The 23,332-nt window shown below is 42.3% G+C and overlaps 1 protein-coding gene across 1 annotated transcript in view; it reads right to left on the reverse strand.

The window, feature by feature from the left end:
* LOC133535506 (kinesin-like protein KIF26B) overlaps positions 1-23,332 on the reverse strand; it is a 123,212-nt gene that overhangs the window by 37,065 nt on the left and 62,815 nt on the right. Inside the window, exons 5-10 of the mRNA XM_061875397.1 lie at positions 18,136-18,351; positions 17,823-17,916; positions 16,519-16,664; positions 12,543-12,659; positions 11,969-12,158; positions 5,279-5,468 (exon numbers count right to left, since the gene is read on the reverse strand). Coding sequence (XP_061731381.1) covers positions 5,279-5,468; positions 11,969-12,158; positions 12,543-12,659; positions 16,519-16,664; positions 17,823-17,916; positions 18,136-18,351 — 953 coding nt within the window. The remainder of the gene's footprint in view (positions 1-5,278; positions 5,469-11,968; positions 12,159-12,542; positions 12,660-16,518; positions 16,665-17,822; positions 17,917-18,135; positions 18,352-23,332) is intronic.

Here is a 23,332-nt window from a genome sequence, read left to right on the forward strand (position 1 = left end):
TCCCTCAGGGGGGGAAACATTAACAGCGCTGCCATATTTCCGACAGGGGAAACAGGAGCAGGTGTCTCGCACCACAGAATACTCTAGCCATGGTCGTGTGCAGTACCAGGCAGGATTGAATGATCTTAATGTTGTACCAAATGCACGCTTTGGGTAGCCACCCAGTATTGGCTGAGATGGTGCATTACCATTTAAGTCACTTTGTAGCTGAGCAGGCTGCTTTGGGGGAGCGCTTGTTGGGGGGACGGAGGGAGCTGGTGCAGGAGAAACAGTGCTTGCTGGTGCTAAAGGTGCAGTATTGCTAGCTGCTGTCCCTGATGTAATAGCAGTAGCATCATTGCTACTACTACATGCAGGAGCCAGGACTAGACTTTTTAAATGCTCTGAAAAATGGATGCATTACAGAGCATTAACTTTATCTTTGTGAGCTGCTGGAAGCTGGAGCAGAAAATAAGTAAGCTTGAACAACAACAGAAAAAACCTGCTGTGATTACATGAAGAAAAACAACAACAGTACAGGATTACAGCCTGGGGCGGGGCGGGCGGGGCTTTACGTAGGGGTCTGTCAGACACAGGTCACTTGTCTTCAGTTTGTCACATGCAGTGGACGTGGGCACTCATCTGGGCACAAAATTCATTCACTCCAATGTTGCCCACTTGCTTGTAAATTGATGAAAACGGCTGTGTTTTTGTTTTTAGGTGTCTTGGTCATATCAAATGAAACTTATAATTTGTTTATTACAAAATGTAGATTGAAACATTAAAGGTTGATTATGTAGAATTACAAGAAAAACAACAGAAAAAGAATTCCAGCAGTCGATTGCCAGACCGTTGCTAAGTAAAACGGGCCGTTGCTAGGGACTCCGCTCTGAAAAGAGGACAGCAGAGGAGGACTGCTAAGCAGGATATATACCTTATGTTTCATTTTTACCGTCATTAACAGCATCATAAATGACTTGTAGCTTGTTACAGGGACAGTGGAGGCTCTCTGCCTTCCAAACCACTGCTGCTCAGAGCCTCCGCTGTCACTGCTCTCGTCAAGTTGTAAAAAAAAAAAAGGAACTCCGTAGCACCGAAAGTCCGCGACGATAAACGTGTTAATGACAGATAAGACTACACAAATACACCCATCCTAACAAGTATATGATAAATGTAGACAACTTTTCCTTTTCTTTTACTTTCCTACTGCAACAGTGATTGGATGTTTACTGAGGGCTGAGGTGTGTGTGCGGGTGTGTGTCTGCTGCGCAGCCTGTGGAATGTTGAATAGCGGAGGGAGGGATGAGAGGGAAGCCGACACTACTATATCGTGTGTGTCCCTTTTTCGGCAGATTTTTCCGCTAGTGCAGATAATTTTGTCAACTTGTAAAGTAGTAATTTTGTGAGTTTATTAAAATTTGCTTTCTCAAATTTTGATTTGAGGGGGCAAGACATTTATTTAAGGGGGCTCTGCCCCCTCTTGCCCCTGCGTAGAGCCGGCCATGCTGTGGGGTCACCTGACTGTATTTGTGGATGAAAATTTGGCAAAACCTCACTGTGTTGTTTTTGTGATGAACACACTTAACGGTGGTGCTGAGGGCTGTTAGTCTTTAGGCACCCAACACTTCGATTAGATTCTTGGGGGTAATGATTAGTTTCGGAATTGATTCTCGATTTGAAACACTTTTCGATTCAAAATCTATACCTTTTTTTAAATAAAATTTGATGTCAGTTCTATGATTAACTATATTCCTCCATAAAATAGATAAACAGCTCTGATCAATTTTTATATTATTTAAAAGAAAACTGATTTTCTTTAATAAAATGCTACCCATACATTTAATAAAGTCAAATACAAATAAGGCAAGAAGAGAAGTATCTAACACTTTTCTTTTCTAAGGTAAATCTGTACAGAAGATACAGGCATCTACATCAACAATAGGATTTGCATGAGTAGCTATACATGCCAGATTGGAAAAAAATAGTGGATATGTATATATATATATATATATATATATATATATATATATATATATATATATATATATATATCCATTTAAAAACATTTTGTTAACGATTAAGAATCGTTACAAATAAGAATCGCGATTAAGCTCAAAATGTTTTTGTTTTTTTGACACGCCGAGTGGTGCTGTTTTTAAACCCCATAAATCAGATTGACTGCTCCTCAGTATAGTAATGGAATAATATTAATATTAGATGTTGCAGATATAAATTAGTGCTGTCAAATAGTTAGTTTTTAATCAGATTAGTCAGACTTTTGAAGTTGGATTAATTGTGATTTCCATCCATTCATCCAAAAAAGATATAATTTATATTTTTGTAATTAGTATTTTTTATTCATTTTCTTTCTGGTAGCACTGACTATTTTTCCGGCTTTAGTATTTCTTAACGTTAGCTTTATTTCGATTGTCAAATACTGATAGATTTTTGTACCTTATGTTTACATTTGTTACAGTGTTTACATTTGATGGTCTACGGCAGTGGTCCCCAACCACCGATTGGTACTGGGCCGCAGAAGAATTAACTAATTAATTAATTTATTTATTTATTTTTTATTTTTATTAAATCAACATAAAAAATACAAGATACACTTACAATTTGTACACCAACCCAAAAAACCTAGCTTTTTCATGATAATTTGTCCCGCCGGGCCGGGGGACAAATTATCAAGCTTTGACCTGTCCGCAGCTACAAAAAGGTTGGGGACCACTGGTTTACGGTATGTGACTTTAAAATGTTGTTGTTTTTTTAACTTGAAATTTTCTCACAGGGCTCAATTTTCTCTACAAAACATCCACTGTAACTTTTAGATAGTACATATTCAAGAAACTAAGGACCAGGGGGCCAGACGTGAGTTTTTCACAATTTCTTTGAACTACACTCACAGGCCACCTGTTGAATAGCCCAAATAATGAAAAAGAGGGGACATTAAATGCAACTTTGTGGAACACGACTACAACTAAAGAACTAAAATAATGCCGACTACATCTGAAGTAAACAAGCTACAGCAACATCTTACTAATATTAATCACGTTACAAAAAAATGTTGCGTGGGCCTACCGAGGATGTCGTGGTGGTTTGTGCAGCCCTTTGAGACACTAGTGATTTAGGGCTATATAAGTAAACATTGATTGATTGATTGATTGAACTGCCAAAAAGAAGAGGACTTAAAGTGGTGCCTTGAGGAACGCATCAGTTATGTAAATCACAAGTTTGGACCACAGTGATCTCTGTTTGCCAGCAAGGTTGAAATGTCAATGCAAGGATTGGCCAATGTGTTTACAGTGGTCCATGTTCCTCTATACAACAAGCACACTCCAGTGTTTTTAGGGATTTGCTACAAAAAATGTTTTTCTCCCACGTTTTAAACTGAAATGGGGGACCGGTACAGTATGTTGCCAATCCTTGGCTTGGTTGGTCTTCGGGGCCTCCAGTTCAATCGTACTGCTGTAAAGTCAACATTTTGGTACACACATGACTATCAAATTTGAGTAAGATTTATGAAAATCATTGCATAGCATCCTGATCATCATTGATAGTCATAGGACTGAAAAGCCTGTTGCTTCTATTTCCCGTATGAATGCAGGCTCTGGTGAATTAATTAAGGCGGTGTGGTGCACACCGTCTTGTAGTCCCAAGAAGTGGTGAGAAAGGAAGGAAGTTTATATACTGTGACTGCATGTACATGCATACTGAAGATTTTTCTCTTTTGTCCTTTGCCTTTTGTTTGCCTCTCTCTAACTCTGTTTATCTTTCTAGCTCCTTTTAGATCTCATCACCAAAGCACAGAAATTAATGTGATGAATATGCAACAGCAGGTGTTGTTTATGACATTGAGTTCCTAAAACCTGGAGGGGAAAAACAGCTCTGCGAGTTTCTTTATTCTACTAGAGCGCACAAGTAGTAGTCTACCATTAACCCTGTGTAGGACACTCTTTCAAATAAGATGCAGTAGTTATAGTAGGGAAGGGATTCATAAGACCCCATCTCTGGGGGGATCTCGCGTAAGAGGAAAAGGACGGTTAATCATTTTGCAATGCAGTCTGCTGAAAATGATGGGAAGCGCCAGTCCACATAGCAGCTGACACTGTGGTCAAAGTTGGAACTACCACACATTTTAAGATATTCAACACGCTACTGTCATCTGGCAGCTAAAGTGGATAGTGCACCGCCCAATTCGTCATTTTTCATTTGCATAAATGGTATTACAGAAATACAAGCTACCGCCACATTCCCAGCAGGAAGAAGTAGAGATGTCCAATATAATCGGACTGCCGATATTATCGGCCGATAGATGCTTTAAAATGTAATATCGGAAATTATCGATATCGGTTTCAAAAAGTAAAATTTATGAATTTAACGGACGTAGGGAGAAGTGCCGAGCAGTTACGTCTCCCAATCATACTTGCCAAACCTCCCGATTTTCCAGGGAGACTCCCAAATTTCAGTGCCCCTCCCGAAAATCTCCCGGGGCAATCATTCTCCCGAATTTCTCCCGATTTCCATCCAGACAACAATATTGGGGGTGTGCCTTAAAGGGACTGCCTTTGCGTGCCGTTCCAGACACATAATATCTATGGCTTTTCACACACACAAGTGAATACAACACATACTTGGTCACCAGCCACACTGAGGGTGGCCGTATAAACAACTTTAACACTGTTACAAATATGCGCCACACTGTGAACCCACACTAAACAAAAATGACAAACACATTTTGGGAGAACATCTGCACCGTAACAGAACATAAACACAACAGAACAAATACCCAGAACCCTTTGCAGCACTAACTCTTCTGGGATGCTACAATATAAACCCCCTGTCGCCCCCTACCCCTCAACCTCTACCCCTCAACCCCCACCTCAACCCCGCCCACCTCAACCTCCTCATGCTCTCTCAGGGAGAGCATGTCCCAAACTCCAAACTGTTGTTTAGAGGCATGTTGAAAAACCTAATGCACTTTGTGACTTCAATAATAAATATGGCAGTGCCATGTTGGCCTTTTTTTCCATAACTTGAGTTGATTTATTTTGGAAAACCTTGTTACATTGTTTAATGCATCCAGTGGGGCATCACAACAAAATTAGGCATAATAATGTGTTAATTCCACGACTGTGTATATCGGTATCGGTTGATATCAGAAACGGTAATTAAGAGTTGGACAATATCGGAATATCGGATATCGGCAAAAAAAAGCCATTATCGGACATCTCTAGCGAGAAGTTATTATGTACTATTTATGTTGTGTTAAAGCACCTTCCATGCTGCTGGAGCTTACTTGTATGGGATGTGTTTGCTGCCGTTGACCAGGGCCAGGATGACGTTGCCAAGGGCTGACAGGGAAAGGCACAAAGGCGCCGAGCCGGGCAAAGAGTTTTCCCTGCCTTTGCCGCTCGTTCCACCTCCCAGTACGCCGACGTCGCAGCTGCCCAGGTCCAGCAGATGGAGGCGACTGCGACCCCCCGACACTGGCCAAGGTGGTAAGGATGAAGAAGAGTTTGAGAGAAAGTGAAACTGTTAACCAACATGGAGGAAGTTTAAGGGAAGGTTGTCACTAGAAATCACTGATATTTAGTACGAAAACAAAAAAGCGTATTTCACTTCAACTACAAGAATTGTGAATGGAGGCTAAATGATGACAATGTTGGTAATACATCAGAGCATTGAAAAAATGTTTCATGATGATAGACCAATATGTAATTAACATTTTGACAAACTACAGTCGTCCCTGGATTAGCGGACATGATAAACACATTTCCGTAAAGTAGTAACCATGATTTATAAATCAAATATTTTTATAGAGCAATAAAAACAGTTTGCAACTTTGTAAGTGAAATGTTTAGCCCTCTAAACACTAAATAACACCCTTAAATCACCTTTAGAGTCTTTTAATCCAATATAGTTCAGTAAGGCTGCCTGGGGCTGAACCATTCAGTTGCCACCATACTGAACAGCACACTATAAGTGGTCTGGTTGTGAAGACTCTTCTTCGGCATGGTAATGCCGGTGTAGTTTTCCCGTGGATGCGTCGAAGCAGAACACAGCAAAGGTAAGATATAAGGTATTTATTTAATAACAAAAGTCTATGAACAAAAATACTGGTGTAAAGAGAAAAAGTAAACAAAAGACGCTAGCGTGAAAGCTAGGATAAAACAAGGAAAACTAAAACTTGGTACGAGGACACAAAAGAGTAAACAAAACATTTAGCATGAAAGCTAGACAATAAAGTGGCTTGGCGTGAGAGCTAGCGAGAAAATACATACGAATGATGAGAGTCGTCACTGATGCGCGTGGGCAAATTAGGATCCGAGAATGAGTAAACAGAAAAGGTGAGCTTAAATAGGAGGGTGAAAATTAGTAGCAGGTGTGCGGGGCGAGACTAACAGGTGGACTGATGTGTAACCATAGTGATGGACAAAAACAGGAAATAAACGGGTCAGACTGAGAATGAAAAAACAAACACGTGAAGATCTGAGCAGCAGATCGCAACAGTATTCCCCCCCAACAAAAGACAGATACCAGATGTCTTAAAAAACAAACAAAAACTTGAACCCCCTCCCCAAAACCAGAAAGTTCACAAACGAAGGGAGGGCGGAGGGAGGCCACGGTGGAGGGTCGCCAGATCGCATGTCCCCGAATCCACCGAGGACACATCATGTGGCGGCGGCGGGTGGAACGCTGCTGCCGAAAAAGTTTTGGCGGGCGACCTCGAAAAGGCCACATTAGTGGCCGCATCGCAGGATGAGGTGCCCGGCGAGGCGGACGACCCGGGCACGGCCACATCCGTGGCCGACATGGAGGAGGGAGTGTCTGGCGAGGAGGATGACCTCGCAGAGGCCACGCCCGTGATCGACGTGGTGGACGACGCCTCAGCACCGAAATCCCAGCAGGCTTGGAAGCAGCAGACGAGGGTGCGGGGACTGCAGCCAAAGCAGGCCCGAGTGCAGCTGGCGAGGATGATGCGGGTGCTGCAGCCGAAGAAGGCGTCGGAGGCGGCCTGGGAGCCGCAGGAGTCGTCGGAGGCGGCCTGGGAGCCGCAGGAGTCGTCGGAGGCGGCCTGGGAGCCGCAGGAGTCGTCGGAGGCGGCCTGGGAGCCGCAGGAGTCGTCGGAGGCGGCCTGGGAGCCGCAGGAGTCGTCGGAGGCGGCCTGGGAGCCGCAGGAGTCGTGACTGGTGTGAGCTCCAGCCTCATCGTCGGCGCCGGTGTGGGCTCCAGCTTCTTCGTCGGCAGTGCTTGGCGGCGTGGAGCTGGTACCGGCGCTTGTCGAGGAGCTGGCACTGGAGTGGGCTCCAGCCCTGTCGACACAGGTGAAGGTTCCAGCCCCGTCGTCGACGCTGGTGTGGGCTCCAGCCCCGTCGTCGGCGCTGGTGTGGGCTCCAGCCCCGTCGTCGGCGGTGCTTGGCGGCGCGGAGCTGGCACCGGTGCTTGGCGGCACGGAGCTGGCACCGGTACCTGTCGTGGTGCTGGTACCGGAGTGGGCTCCAGCTTAGGAACTGGTGCTAGAGTGGGCTCCAGCCTTGGAGTTCGTGCTGGCGTGAGAACCAGTTTAGAGTCTGAAACTGGCGTGAGAACAAGGCTAGAAACATTTTCTGGTGTGAAAACCAGGCGAGAGTCTAATTCTGGCGTGAAAACCAGGTCAGAGTCATGTGCTGGTGTGAGAACCAGACTGGGAGCAGGTGTCGGCTTCAGCCGAGGAGCAGGTGTCGGCTTCAGCCGAGGAGCAGGTGTCGGCTTCAGCCGAGGAGCAGGTGTCGGCTTCAGCCGAGGAGCAGGTGTCGGCTTCAGCCGAGGAGCAGGTGTCGGCTTCAGCCGAGGAGCAGGTGTCGGCTTCAGCCGAGGAGCAGGCACAGGGGTCTGCCGAGGAGAACTAGGGGACTGGCTGTGAGCAGGACTAGGACTATGATGAGTGATAAGACAAACACTAGGACTCGGGCAAGGACTTGAGAGAGGACCAGGACTTACAATCACACTAGTGCTTTGAGAAGGGCTTGGGCAACGACCAGGACTTACAGTCATACCAGGGCTTGGGCAAGAACTAGGACAAACGGTCAAACTAGGGCTTGGGCAAGGACTGGGACTAACAATCAAACTGGTGCTCGGGCAAGGACTAGGACAAAGACTAGGACTTACAGTAACACTGGGGCTCGGACAAGAACTTGGGTAAGGACTAGGGTTCGGACTAAGACCACGAGGGGAATCAGTACTAATATTACAAAGGCAAGAAACAAGACTCGGGACCGGACTCGAAACAGGACTCGGACTACGGATCAGTCTACGAGTGGAACTAGGACTACGACGACTACGAGAAAAACTAGGACTACAACTAGAATCAGAACGGAAACTCGGACCAGGACTTGGACTACGACTCAGTCTACAAGTCGGTCTACGAGTAGGACTAGAGCATGGGCTACGAAGAAGGCTGGGACTCGAACTCTGAGAGAGACTGTGACTAAAACTAGAACTAGGGCACAGACGGAACACAGGTGGAGGAGGTCTAAGAGGGCGTGACTTGACCGGGGAGAACACCGGTGAAGGAGGTCTAGGAGGCCGTAGTGGTATAACAGGGGTAAACACCGGTGGTGGAGGTCTAGGAGGCTTAGTAGTAATACTGGCCCTCCCCTCGAGACCCGGATTCCAGACGGGGTCCCGTTGGATAGAGGCTGACCGTAAGGGCGGGCGGTGGGAGGTTTGGAGGAGGGCAGACTCCACCCCATTAGTCTGTATGAGGAGAGGATTGTTCTGAGCAGCAAGAAATTTCTCCTCCAGCTCCAGTTCAATCAAAACTCTCCTGTACCACTCGTCCATCCAGGCAGGACTATATTTTTCTAGGTCAGTTTCAAAATCAGGTGACGTGGGGGTAGGACGTGAAATAGGCTGAGATGTGGGCGGGGCCAAAGTAATGGGAGGCTGATCTTGACAATTAACAATATACTGAGGGTGACTAGAATCAATATAAATGTCCTGATACTGTGTGAAAGTATTATTACTGTCCAAGTCTTTGGAAAAGGGCTGAGATATATCGTCCACAATAAAAAAATCTTCTGAAAAAATGTCATCAACAGAGGCCGGTGTTGCGTCACCGGTGGGCGTTCCCCAAATGACGTCATCGCTTGTGTCAGAAAAAGTGTCATGGCAGCTTAAGGAATGATTTGAAAAAAAACGAGCAGGATTACCGGTAATGACGGGTGAATCCTGGACGGGGTGAAACTTGCTGTGTCCATGGGGAGGAATAAGTGGTGCTGGAACATTACTGCCGCGCGGGGGACCTCTCCACTGGACCCCCCGCTTCTTCGGGGCAGCGCGAACGGCTTCGGAGGAGACTTCAGGCCCACAGTCGAGTCTTTCCTGCTCCCAAGCCATGAGCTCCAACCACAACCCTAAGTCGAAGGGTTCCTCCCGTGGTTTCGACGCGGAAAAACGACTTGATGCTCGGATCCTACTGTGAAGACTCTTCTTCGGCATGGTAATGCCGGTGTAGTTTTCCCGTGGATGCGTCGAAGCAGAACACAGCAAAGGTAAGATATAAGGTATTTATTTAATAACAAAAGTCTATGAACAAAAATACTGGTGTAAAGAGAAAAAGTAAACAAAAGACGCTAGCGTGAAAGCTAGGATAAAACAAGGAAAACTAAAACTTGGTACGAGGACACAAAAGAGTAAACAAAACATTTAGCATGAAAGCTAGACAATAAAGTGGCTTGGCGTGAGAGCTAGCGAGAAAATACATACGAATGATGAGAGTCGTCACTGATGCGCGTGGGCAAATTAGGATCCGAGAATGAGTAAACAGAAAAGGTGAGCTTAAATAGGAGGGTGAAAATTAGTAGCAGGTGTGCGGGGCGAGACTAACAGGTGGACTGATGTGTAACCATAGTGATGGACTGAGAATGAAAAAACTGAGAATGAAAAAACAAACACGTGAAGATCTGAGCAGCAGATCGCAACACTGGTCTCCTCTACAATATTGTGCAAAAGGCCAGCGCTACCGTTATTGAATTGTTTTAGCAATACTATAAGGGCATAATGTCACTTAACTAAGAGCACAGACCTCTGTCAAGGCACTTTTATCCAGATCTTCACCAAAATGTAACAGATACGTTCATCTTTCTAGTTTTGTTTGTATTTTGTGTAACCCTGTTGACAAGCCCTGGGCAATTATTTTGACTCATGGGGACAAATTTAGAGAAAAAAAAATGTGTCTGGGGGGCCAGTATATCTATTTTTAGGAACACTAATGAAAAACATCACAATACTCTCTGTATGCTAAAAACGTTATGACAGACCGCCTTAAAAAACGGAATTTAATTAATTATTTTTTTTTACTGAATGAGACACCCAGAATGTACATGAAAATAAAGAATGTAGGATTTACAATATTATTTTTGAATGATAAATCACTGAATATTGACAACATATGAACGTCAAACTGCCTCTCGATCGATATATTTTAAATTGAAGTGAAACTCAACAAAAATGCAACAAACAGCAAAATATGAACGTGAAGGGTTAAAAAAAATCACCTGCAATCTGATATATCTGATACTTCACTAAGCTTTAGAATTTTATTGTAAAAATCTCCTTCCGTGTCTGTCCCGAAAACCCGCATTTCAGGCTGGCTGCTCTGGAAACCCTCTGTGGAAACTAGGGATGATGTTCGTTAAGAAATTGTCGAGTTTGAACCCATTGTCGAATCCTCTTATCGAACCGATTCCTTATCGAATCCAGATAGGTTGTTGTGTGTGCACTGAGTTCCAAAAGTCAAAGCTGTTATATGTATGAGCCGGCACGCTGTTTATATGGAAGAAAAGCGGATGTGACTGAGGACAGCAAGCGCACGTTAAAGGGTGAAGGTTTCAGGTGAGAGAGGACGCTAAAGGCACGCCCCCAGTGAGCATATAGTGCTGCTATGTGCGTTGTAAATAAAAAAATTGCCGACAAACACATCACCAACATGGACGAGGTGCCGCTCACTTTCGACATCCCGGTGAAGCCCACTGTAGAGAAGAAGGGGACCAGCACGGTAGCGAATCCATACGCTCAACGGGGCAAGAGAAGTCGGCTTTTACTGTTGTGCTAGCTTGATATGCTAATGGGCAATAAGACTGACTTTGAAAATGAGGAGACGGAATCCGGCGTGTTTAATGGAGAACTTGCCCAGCTCTTCATTTCGGGCCATGGAATATGAGGACTAAAATGGATATATTGGAAAAGGAATGATCAAAAAATAATGTGAGTACATTGATAAATACATCAATGAAGTACAATCGAACTTGGCTTTGCTCCTGCTGCCTTTTTAAAACAGGGTCGATGCATGCTAGCGTATGTTTTAAGATAGCGTATGTTTAACCATGCCTGCGCCCCAAAATACGCTGCGCCTTATATATGCGTTAATTACAGAAATAGCACCCGTAACTAGGCGCCGTGTCAGTTACGGGTGCTATACGGTGCGCCCTATGGTCACGAAAATACGGTATAGTGGCTTCGATAACGGGATCCGGTTCTCAAAAAGGGATTTGAATCCATGGAATCAGTTCTTTTCTTATCAATCAATCGGTAGAACCGGTTTCGAACATCATCCTTAGTGGAAACGCTCCCCACCCACACTCCTTGGTGCCTCATCTGAACTGCTCTGACTTTGTTGACAAAAGTAACTTGTATATAATGCAAAAGCGCAGATTCCAAGATTTGAAATACTTTGTATATTTCAAGACTTACGGTAATTTGAAAGCACATCATGATGGCAGCTACAGTTTCCATATTAAAAAGCTAAAAAAATTATTTGGGAATGTCCAGTGGGCCGGATTGAAAAGCTTAACGGGCCGCATGCGGCCCAGGTCTGCTGTTGACTGTATTAGTCCTACATTTTTTAACCAGTACTGGAGGTCTGTATTTGTTCACTTAGTGTAGTGGATGTTGTGGTCGAACAAGAAGGTGTTTTTATATATTTTATAACATGAGAAGCACTCACTTCCTCCCTTGCCCGTCTTCTCCATGCGGTACTGGTAAATGTGTAATGTGAACAGCATGTGTGAGTTCCTGTGGTCTTCTTCGGTGGTGTCGTTGGGACGTTGGCTGCTGTGGCGAGCCGCGATGGCTGCATCCAGGAACCAGGCAGCTTTCTCCGGCGTGGGAGCACGCAGTTCCGACTGGTTTTGGAGCTACAGGAAATAGATATGATGAGTCAGGGAGAGAGAATCAGAAAAGGAAGAAGGTAGTGGTCGTTTAGATTTGCACGGCACCCTGCATGCATGCGGGCGGAATGATTGGCATTTTCAATTAACACATATCCAGTGTGCCCGCTGGTGTGGGAGGATGAGGTGTGTGTTTTAGTACGGGGTATCATTACTGATGAGATTATGCCAGATTAGTGGGGGATTACAAATATGTGCTTGTATCAAACCCATAATCCTTTAACCACGGTAACTGCAGACACATTTGGATTTCACTGATAAGGGAAATCAAGATGAAGGCACGCGCACTCAGGATTTAGTACATTGTTTTGTTGAAGCCATCATATCAGTGTGTGTGTGGTGTGTTTGTACCTGCATGCCACAGATGGGGTCCTCACACAGATAGACCCCAGGTGACTGTCCGTCCTGCAAGCTGCCTGAGGCCACGTCTGACAGTAAGTCCTTCAGGTTCTCCTCCTTTCCCCAAACCTTTACAATCACAGTATGAAGACACATTTAAAAATAACATGGCTTTCTTCTCGCAGTGGCTTTTTTATTTGGTATTGATCGGCTTTAAGAAAAAAAATTTCAACCAAAAATAGGTGAGATTAATTTGGGGGCTGTAGAGCACCATTCATACAATTTTAACTTGGAATGGGTGAAACGTTTTTAATTAAATACATTTGTTTTGTTGTCTTGAACATGCAGACCTTTGAGAGTAGGTTTATTGAAACAACAATTTTTCCATCTGAACGTAACAGTTTTCCACAAAAGTCCACATTAACTTCACTGCTTCTGTTGGCGTTTAAAAATAAAAGAAATGGGGTTGCTGGTGGAACAACCCGACTGGTGTAGTGCAACTTTGTTGATTTACTGGTGTGCTTTTATTTTGAAGGCCTGACCTAATGAGCTACAGCAGGTGTGTCCAACTCAATTTAAATAAGGGGCCACATGGAGAAAATATACTGCCAGGTGGGCCAGAACGGTAAAACCACAGCATGATAACCTAAGAATAAAGATAACTTCAGATTGCGTTCTTTGTTTGAAAATAGAGCAAGCACATTATGAAAATGTACAAATCATAATGTTGTTGTTTTTTTTACACATCCGTGTTGCGGTTAATAATATTCTATCTTTATTTGTCATTATTTATACTTTCTGAATAAATAATGTGATAATTGGTGTTAATTTTCCATCTATCAAGATACAAACTTTATATCAAAATCAAATTACAGTATGTTATTTATGTAGTTTGCTCATTTTCCTCAACTGGTGCACTAACGTGTTTTTTTTTTTTTTTTACATACGTAGCATCATCTACAAAGATACAAAGAATTGCTGTTGCGACATCTAGTGGACACGTTTAGAACAGCAGTTTCTTTCATTCAAAAATTTCTGCTAATTTTTGTACTTGGCAAACTCATTCCGTGTGCCTGACACTGCCCGCGGGCCCTATGTTTGACCCCCCCTGAGCTACAGGATGTTACTCCAATAATAATAATACATCAAATTGATATCACGCTTTTATAAGCACTCAATTACGCTTTACATGAACTAAAGAGAAAAAAACAATCAACAGGAGACTTTAATTAAGATATGTAAAAATAAAAAAGTGTTTTCCAGGTGTTGCAGGAAAAACCACAAGCTGTGCTGCTCCAGAAGTACCAGAGAAGATTTGTTTCATGAAAGTTAAAATATGGTAAAAACACATTAACGGCTGGATGACGGGAACGAATGGGAAAATATGGTAGTTCAAAGGTATGCATATAAATTGATGAAGCATGTCAAAAATATGATTATGAAAGCACACTTTAAGTCAGAACTCAAGTTTGGCAGGCAGAACCAAAGTTTTAGCGTTGCAGTAACCAGAAGTAATTTTAGGGCCGTACTACAACAAAATCTGCAATGTCATTGTGACAAGTGTGTCATGATCTATGGTCTGGATCATGTTTTTGTTATTTTCTGTTAGTTTTAAGACTCCATTAGTTCCTCTTTTTGTGCACCCTTGTTTATTTAGTTTCCATGGCGACTTATTAGCCCTGGTGTTCGGGACACGCACCCGCTCTAATCGAGAGACCATGATTTAAGCCATCATGCAATCGGACTATTCCGGACAAGGCTTGCATCCCGGGAGAACAAACCTCGCAGTAAGCTGCAAAAACCCCGTTATGACAGAAAACAACCCGAAGGCAAGCGTGCCTATCGCACGCAGAAGCTAAGGCAAAAAACTTAGAACATGAAACTATGGACATGAAAACCTCACTAAACTGTGGCATTAAACAAATAGCATTACCTATGGAATCGGTCATGAAAACGAGCAACATGAACTATGGTATCGCATGAAACAAGCAATAACGCCAGCCCGACTGACTGGCAAAGACAGGCTTAAACAATGGTCTCTTGATTAGAGCAAGTGCGTGTCCCGAACACCAGAGGCACGTGAAACTAATAGGTCACCATGGAAAGTAAAACAAACAAGGGTGCACAAAAACAGGAACTAATGGAGTCCTAAAACTAACAGAAAATAACAAAACCATGATGCAGACCACAGATCATGACAAGAGTGTCTGTTTCAGTAAATAACACTGCAAAAACAGACAGCGCCATTGCGACAATTACATTTGGGTTGAGAAACTGCAAAAAATTCTAAAATCAAAAATGTGACATGCGTGACATGCAGTGGGACAAATGCTGGATCTTCTCAAATGTGGCTCTATTGATTCAAGAGTGAAATCTTACTGTTTTTGAAGTTTATTTTTGATTGTCACTGGGGGGGAGGGGAGGGGGTTGCTGTTATGTTCGCCTTTGAGATATATATTTAAGAGTTTACATTTTCAAGAGATACATTCGGATACTTGTAAAGAGGGGGGAGCATGGTTTTATTGGCAATCTACACTAACCGTTTGCCAACATACTCAAAAAACGGGTTATAAATGTAAAGCAAAATTTACACCCACGCATACCCTTAACATATTATCTAGACCAAAAGTCTTCAACAGTGGGTCTGTGACCTCCAACGGCTCAGAGAAGTTACTACTAGGGTGTGGTAAAATATTTAGTTAATTGGACTTTTTTTCCCACAAATTAAAATGTTTTTTTTAAATACAGATTTACATTGATCCAACATTTGTTGTTTAGGAACAGCATGGACACCCTACTCACTGTACCTTGCAGTTTAAAAATAAAACATGTAACAACTGTTTCATTGTATTCCTGTTTCCTTTTAAGTTATCTAGCGATTCGTGCTCCAGTTGCCAGTTAGTATTTTGCAGACAAGTTGCCAACTAGCAATTAATGCACTAGTTGCCAGCTAACAATTTGCGGACTCGTTGCCAGCTAGTGATTAGTGGTTTATTTGCAGCGATTAGCACGCTAGTTGCCAGCTAGCAATTAGTAGTCCAGTGGCCATCTAGTGTTTCGCTTGTGATTTGCAAATAACGTAGTTGCCAGCTAGCAATTTGCAGACTAGTTGCCAGCTAATGATGAACCATTTATTTGCTAGCTAGCGATTAGCGCACTAGTTTTCAGCTATCAATTAGCGTTCTAGTTGCCATCCTGTGATCTGCACTGTAGTTGCCAGCTAGCGATTTGCAAGCTAACTGCCAGCAAGCGAATAGTGTGCCGGTTTCCAGCTAACAATTAGCTCTGTGGCTGCCAGCTAATGATTTGCGGACTATTTGCTAACTAGCAATTAATGTGGTAGTTGTCAGCTAAGGCTTTGCAGACTCATTGCCAGCTAGTATTTAGCCGTCACATTGCTCGCTAGCTATTAGCGTGCCAGTTACTAGCTAGCAAGTGGAACACCAGTTGCCAGCTAGCTATTAGTGGCAGTACAGTTATTATTTGAATATCTTAGTATTGCACAGTATCAAGCTACCTTTATGACCAGTTTAATGTAAAACACAATATTTTATAAGGTACTGTATAAGTACGGGGTCCTCCTCCATCAGTTTGGGGGTCCTTGGCCTGGACCACGTTGCAGACCCCTGATCTTGACCACAAATAAGTTTGTTAAATGTACATTGGTCCGTTTTAAGGATTTTTTTGCAAGTTTATGCAAATTGCGACCAATATTAAAGAAACTTGGGGGTCACATTTTTTTGTATATTAAAGTTTCCTTTTTTGATATCATGTTGTTCTAGTTTTAGAACATGCCACATGCCAATAAAAGTCAAGCTGCGGGCCACAAATGCCCCCTGGGCCTGAGCTTGGATAGCACTAATGAAATTGTCCCCAAAATCATGTGTTAATCAAGCAGTAGTGCCAAGTTGATCTTTTACTTCCAATTGTACCAGACTTAAATGTTTTTAAGTAAAAACATTGTTTTCTACAGCTTAGCCGCACTTACCTCAACTGCAGACACGCGGACAGAGAAGCGCGCCCCTGTTTTCTCCCTCCTCTCATTGATGAGTTTAAAGAGCCAGGAGATAGCACAAGGGATTATACCCAGCGTCTGGAGAGAGTCATGGTGGCCGATCATGGTGTAGGATTTACCTGGCAGACACACAAGGAACGTCTTCAAAAGCAACAGAAAAAAAACTTCCAGTGGATATACAATGTGTATGAAGTGTACCGATTCTCCCTGGGGCCACCAAGTGATAACACACACGCACACACACACACACACACACACACACACACACACACACACACACACACACACACACATACACACACACACACCTGCTGTGGCTGTCAAGAGGGTAGGGAGATATCAGACAACACAAAGACATGTGCAGCCTGTGATATGAAATGTGCATGATTTGTTCTTAGTCACAATGGAGAAGTGCTTGTCAGTGTTTTCCCTCCCACCCTTCATTTCTTGTAGCGTCTAGACTTACTGTCACTGCAAAAATCTATTTCATGATTTGTCATTGGGAAAGCAAGTATGAGATTTTATGTTGGATAATAGAAAACTTATTATGAGACAATTCAATGATTCAGTCCAGTCTGGACTGAAGTTCCTCCAGATTTAATCATTCTTCTGTGTTCTTTGAAAACATTTAATCATTGTAAAAGTGTAAAAATGATAGCCTACTATGAGGCAGTGTGCATATGTCCACAGCCCACAGCTGCATTAATACTCAGTGCATCACCTTCCTTGTTTTAATTAGCAACAAAAAGGTAATAAGCCCCTTATAATGTGGCCTCATTACCATCCATCGCCGAAGGGGGACTATATCACCGAGAATGATCTCATATGTGGATTGTAGCGAGGCTGGCACGGTGCAATGAGAGTCGTTACATTGATTGAAAGAGCAAAGTCTACTGCAGTTTGATGGAAAACGTCTGGCTGACCCTATTTATCAAGTACAATTGAGCAGTGACAAGCACAAGATGACCCCAGGTTGTCCCAACATGCATGTTTATAGCTGGGCTTAGCTTTGTGCACGTGTCTTTTAGTGTTGACCCTTTTTGCAAGACGTCCTCTCGTAAAACAGCTTAGGAAGACAGGAACGGATTAGAGAGACCGAAACATTGAAGGCAGAGAAAGACACAATAAAAATCCTCTTCTTTCGCTTTGTCTGATACAGTACATGAAGGACAGGCGAGACACACACGGCTTCTGTAATGTGTGTGTGTGTGTGTGTGTGTGTGTGTGTGTGCGTGCGTGCGTGTGTGTGCATGTGTGTGCGTGTGCGTGTGTCATACCCAGCTTGGAGTGTCCAAAGCAGAAGACGCATCCATCTGCTCCATTCACAACCGATTGAATCACTTCGGCAACCGTTCCTGCACATACTTCCGCCTAGCAACAGGTAAGGTCAGGTATTGTCAAATACATTTAAACGTGCTGCTAAAACTCACAAAACTCATGGGGAAAATATATCCACCTATTTGACATTGAATATAGGCCAATCGTTGATATACTTCCGTTAAATTGTAACACCGTGGTCATAAGCTACTGTTTTTACATTTTCCTTGACTTTTTCCTGTCAAAACTTTGAAATTTGTTGACTTCTCTTACCTGCGATGCGTCAGGAGGGAAAGCGGCGTCAAAGGTAAACATCTTTGGCGGCACCTGACTGCTCCCTGCTTTTTTCTGGGAGGCGGCGCTAGGTAGCTGGTTGGCGGACGGGTCCATGATGGTGATTTGTTTCTTCCTGGGGTCCACTTTGAGGAAAGAACTGGACGCCGGCGCGTCCGGCTGAGCAACTGGACAAACACGCACCATCACTTTCACCTGAAGAAGACGAAGAGAAGACTTTTAGATGCAAATGGTAATTTTATGATCCGTTGCCCGGATCATAAGTTTATTTAAGTTTTTGATTCACTTGTTGTTTAAGTTCTGTTTCAGCACCCCTGTTTTGTGTCTCCTTGGTTGCTATGGTAAAATGTTAAATGGGTTATACTTGTATAGCACTTTTCTACCTTCAAGGTACTCGAAGCGCTTTGACATTATTTCCACATTCACCCATTCACACACTGATGGCGGGAGCTGCCATGCAAGGCGCTAACCACGACCCATCAGGAGCAACGGTAAGTGTCTTGCTCAAGGACACAATGGACTTGACTAGGTTGGTAGAAACTGGGGATCGAACCAGGAACCCTCAGGTTGCTGGCATGGCCACTCTGCCAAACGCGCCACACCGTCCCTTATGGTTATTCATTGTGTTCACCTGCCTCTGCTTAGTGTTTTGGACGTTTACCTGTTCCTGTGCACTTATCAGAGAGTTAATCCATCCTGTCGCCTCACTCGGTCTGTTGCTTACATTTGCTTACACGCAATAAGTTATGTCGTCGCCCCCTCTGTATCTCTGAGTTAAGCTTTGCCTTATGCTTTTCTTATTAGCTCGCCGAGCTATAGGCATGTTTGCTTTGTTTGTTTGATTGCCTGATTGATAAGAATAAATCACTGTCTTACTTGCACCTTTGCCTCCAGAGTTCCTGCTGCATGTCGGGAGAACAATCCATACTTAACAGGTAAGGCAGGTGTTCTTAACCTTTTTGACCTCGGGGACCAACTTTTCCACTACTAGTAGCATTTCTACAGCAAATCCAATGTACATTATCATCAAGCTTGCGGTGCAGTCTTTACAATGCATTTCTTTTATGTTGGAAAGCCACACAAAGTTATTTTGTACATCATGTAAATTATGTTAACATACAAAAATGAGTATGTCCAGTTGTATTGTGTTTGAAGTAAAAAACTTAAAAAGAACCTCAACTGGAGTTTTTATCGACATCCAGTTTATCTGACTGCTAAACTAGCATGAAGTTGCGTTAGCGGGAGCAGAACCCTTGCACGAGGGCCGAGGTACAAACAATTTTTCCACCGCATTTAGCACTTCATTATGTGTTCCAAGTGTAAGTAAAGTAGGCTTTTCTGGTGGCAGGTCAATGATAATGCCTTTAGTGTTCATGGCCAGTATGTTGTGGTTCATGCTGCTTAAGCCGTGTGCTCATCTACTTAATCTTTAAATTCACAATAAAGCTGATGGTGGGAATGATGAAGCAGCAATTACATTTCTTGATGTGTTAGCGGAGTTTAAAAATGGAATCAATACAAAGAAGTGTTGTGTCTTTTTTATTATTACAGTTTAATTTAATTATTGAACAACTGTACCTTAGTTTGTCAAGTTTAATTGGTTATGTGACTGAGCTCCTAAGGCAAAACACTTGAATTTCAAATCCATGTTGCACAGTTAAAGAAATTGAAATCAGTTTATAAGATAAGAATATTTATTGTCCTTGCACAAACGTGCACAGTACACCAGTTCAAAGAAATTTTGGGCACAGATTCTGTCCTCCGTGCAGAACAGTTAAATAATAAGAACATTTGTAAAAAATAAATTAATAAACTGTATTCTTATACAATAATTATAAAAACTTGACATTGCAGCATGTTATTGCACACATTAAAAAAAGTTATATTAACAACATTGCTGATTGCACTTGTGCATGAAATGACACAATTTCACGATCACATGTTAGTATTTAACAGGACTATGGCCTGATTATAACAACTGTACCTCAGTCTATTTGTCCATGTTTTCAGCACCTTGAATTTATTGGTGCTTTGCCCCCAAAACAGCACAATTTTAACATGACACTTGCCTTTTAATCAGAAAATGATTACATTTACTTCAGAAATAATATAATACACAATAGTGTTTCAAAACAAAACAACATATATTACAACTATAGAGGGTTTTTAAGTAGTACAATAATGTACAGTATTTATCTTCTTACGGCATTTCCTTCCATCTGCTTCGCTATCAAACACATCAGCAGCAGCTTTTTATTATTTTCATGGATACATGTCTTATGTATAGACATTAATTTAACATCCTTGGCTGGTGTCAGACTCATTCTGCTTTAGTACGGTGCTGACTAGCAGGAATTTGTTCGCTAAGTTGGCGACACGTTTTGTCATGTTGTTGATGATTTCATGTTTGGAAAACAAAGTTGTCAAGCTGTACACTAATGCTAGCGAGAAAACAACTACATGTTTTGGTGGGATCTTGCGAGGTCCACTGGGACATTTGCTTGGCCAACTAATGACGGGAATGCTTGTAACTCAAATTGTGCTTACAATTTAAAGCATAACAATAATCGAAGAGAGAGAGAGAGAACTCTTCTCTCAAATCACTCTTAAGTTGAGGGACCTCTGTATTTAGTGTTTTTATAACTGTATGTTATGTTATGGGGCGGCATAGCTCGGTTGGTAGAGTGGCCGTGCCAGCAACTTGAGGGTTCCAGGTTCGATTCCCGCTTTCGCCATTCTAGTCACTGCCGTTGTGTCCTTGGGCAAGACACATTACCCACCTGCTCCCAGTGCCACCCACACTGTTTAAATGTAACTTAGATAATGGGTTTCACTATGTAAAGCGCTTTGAGTCACTAAAAAAAGCGCTTTATATATATAATTCACTTCACTTCCTTTGTGTGTTCGATGTCATTTTTAATTCAGGTACGAGTTTCAATTTGAATGGATAAACGAAACTCGATTGTGGCCTGGGGACAATTGTACTTTACCAATCCAACCTATAACTGTAATTATTTCCTGTCCTTTCACATTTGTCTTCTACGTCAACCTCGCATCACAACCTGGTTTAGGTTCTTTGCCGTTCCTTCCACTTTTGTCAAACTGTGAGCAGCCTCAATTTAACCGTTTGCCAGCTGCTGTTGTTTGTCTTTGATATCAGAGGGCACAACATCATCAGATCAGAGTCCTCCGGAATATATAAAAACACAAACAATGCTATACAACGTCTTTATGGTAGAGGAAGAGAGACAACACTTCAATCAATTGCCAATTTTCACAACTACCGTATTTAGAAATGGCACCAAAAAAGAAAGCATCACAGTAATGTTCTATGGATTTTCTTCTCGGGTTTTATCCAGAAATTATAAATATTTATAAGCATCATTTGTAATTAAAGTGCCTATGATTGATTGTATGATTTTTAAAATGTGCATTTTTATTTATTTGTCTAAAGGAACATTAATATCAATGTGTTCATTTACTACAAGTGGGCTGTGACCACAACTGAAGCCAACTAGGAGGATAGAACAGGCAGAACATCTACGTCACGCAGTGAGTTGTCTTCATTTTATTAATTGATTTATTAAAATAATACATTACCGTATACAGTGTATGTAAATAGAATGTAGTAATTGTTTATTATTGTTAATCATGATTTATTTTACATGTATTCAAAATATTGCTTATTAGGCTTGATCTGAGTCTATATTTTGAATATAGCTGTAATCATTGAGTTTGGGTGTACCTGATGTTTACTGTAGTGTCTGTTAAAGCACAGTCTCTTAACCTTTTTGATTCAAATATTACCTGTGATGTAGTAATTTTACTCTTGATTTCAATCGTATTCAATAACTATTTCTAACCTGTCTACAGTTTACAACCTTGTCAAATGATATGAAACCATGTTAATCGCAAAGATTATTTTTTGTTTATTATAAAGTAAACCTCAGGCTTAAGTTAGGCTGATTCGAAATGTACTGTATCTACTAACCAGGTATACAGTATAAGAAGGGATTCCTAAATAATTGATAAAAAATAAATTTACATATGTTGTGCTAAATAAACAAAATTATTAATGAATGTGTTTCTTAACTGTGAATAAAATTAGTTCAAATAAAAATACAGCTTCACCACTTCATGCATAATATTTGCGCCTAAGAAACTTCTCTATGACTTTAGTTTCAGACTTCTTCTGCTTGTTTGGGATTGTCATTACTGCCATAAGTGGTCAAAAGGTGTACTACAACTGAGTACTGCTGCGCACCATACGGACCACAACTGAGAAACAGATATTTTTTGGCGGGCCTCTAGGGGGCACTCACAATAACTAACACTTTATTAAAGTAGGGTTTCACAGTGGAAGAGGGGTTAGTGCGTCTGCCTCACAATACGAAGGTCCTGAGTAGTCCTGGGTTCAATCCCGGGCTCGGGATCTTTCTGTGTGGAGTTTGCATGTTCTCCCCGTGAATGCGTGGGTTCCCTCCGGGTACTCCGGCTCCCTCCCACTCCCAAAGACATGCACCTGGGGATAGGTTGATTGGCAACACTAAATTGGCCCTAGTGTGTGAATGTGAGTGTGAATGTTGTCTGTCTGTGTTAGCCCTGCGATGAGGTGGCGACTTGTCCAGGGTGTACGCCGCCTTGCGCCCGATTGTAGCTGAGATAGGCACCAGCGCCCCCCGTGACTCGGAAGAAAATGGATGGATGGATGGATGTATAAAAGTATTATTGTTTCTAATATTCTATTATTTTTAGTCATTTGGAACAACAAAAAACAATAGACAATGCTCCACATTGCATAGTTGATATATTTCTTCCTGTACCAGTAGATTAAATCAACAACAACGTCTCTGATAGTTGCGGTCAAGTAGTGCACTCCATTTTACCTCCATTGCTACGAGATACAATTATTATCAATTCCACGCAATCGACAGAATTCGTAACGATCAATCGATTATTACGTCCGTGTGTGCTTTCGAGGAATTTATTTTCCCTAACAAATGACCTAAGAACCAAAACAAGGGAGGAGCATAAAAAGGTCACACTCCGCCGAACAAACTCATCTTAAATGACAAGTAATTTATGAAGTATAAAAGCCTCTTGGGTGCCCACTGAGTAATATAATGTTATAATATGTACGAAGAGAGGGTGATATTAAATCCAAAGAGCTCTTAAC

The sequence above is a fragment of the Nerophis ophidion genome, linkage group LG02 (assembly GCF_033978795.1).
Source record: "Nerophis ophidion isolate RoL-2023_Sa linkage group LG02, RoL_Noph_v1.0, whole genome shotgun sequence".
NCBI classification, from domain to species: Eukaryota; Metazoa; Chordata; class Actinopteri; order Syngnathiformes; family Syngnathidae; genus Nerophis; species Nerophis ophidion.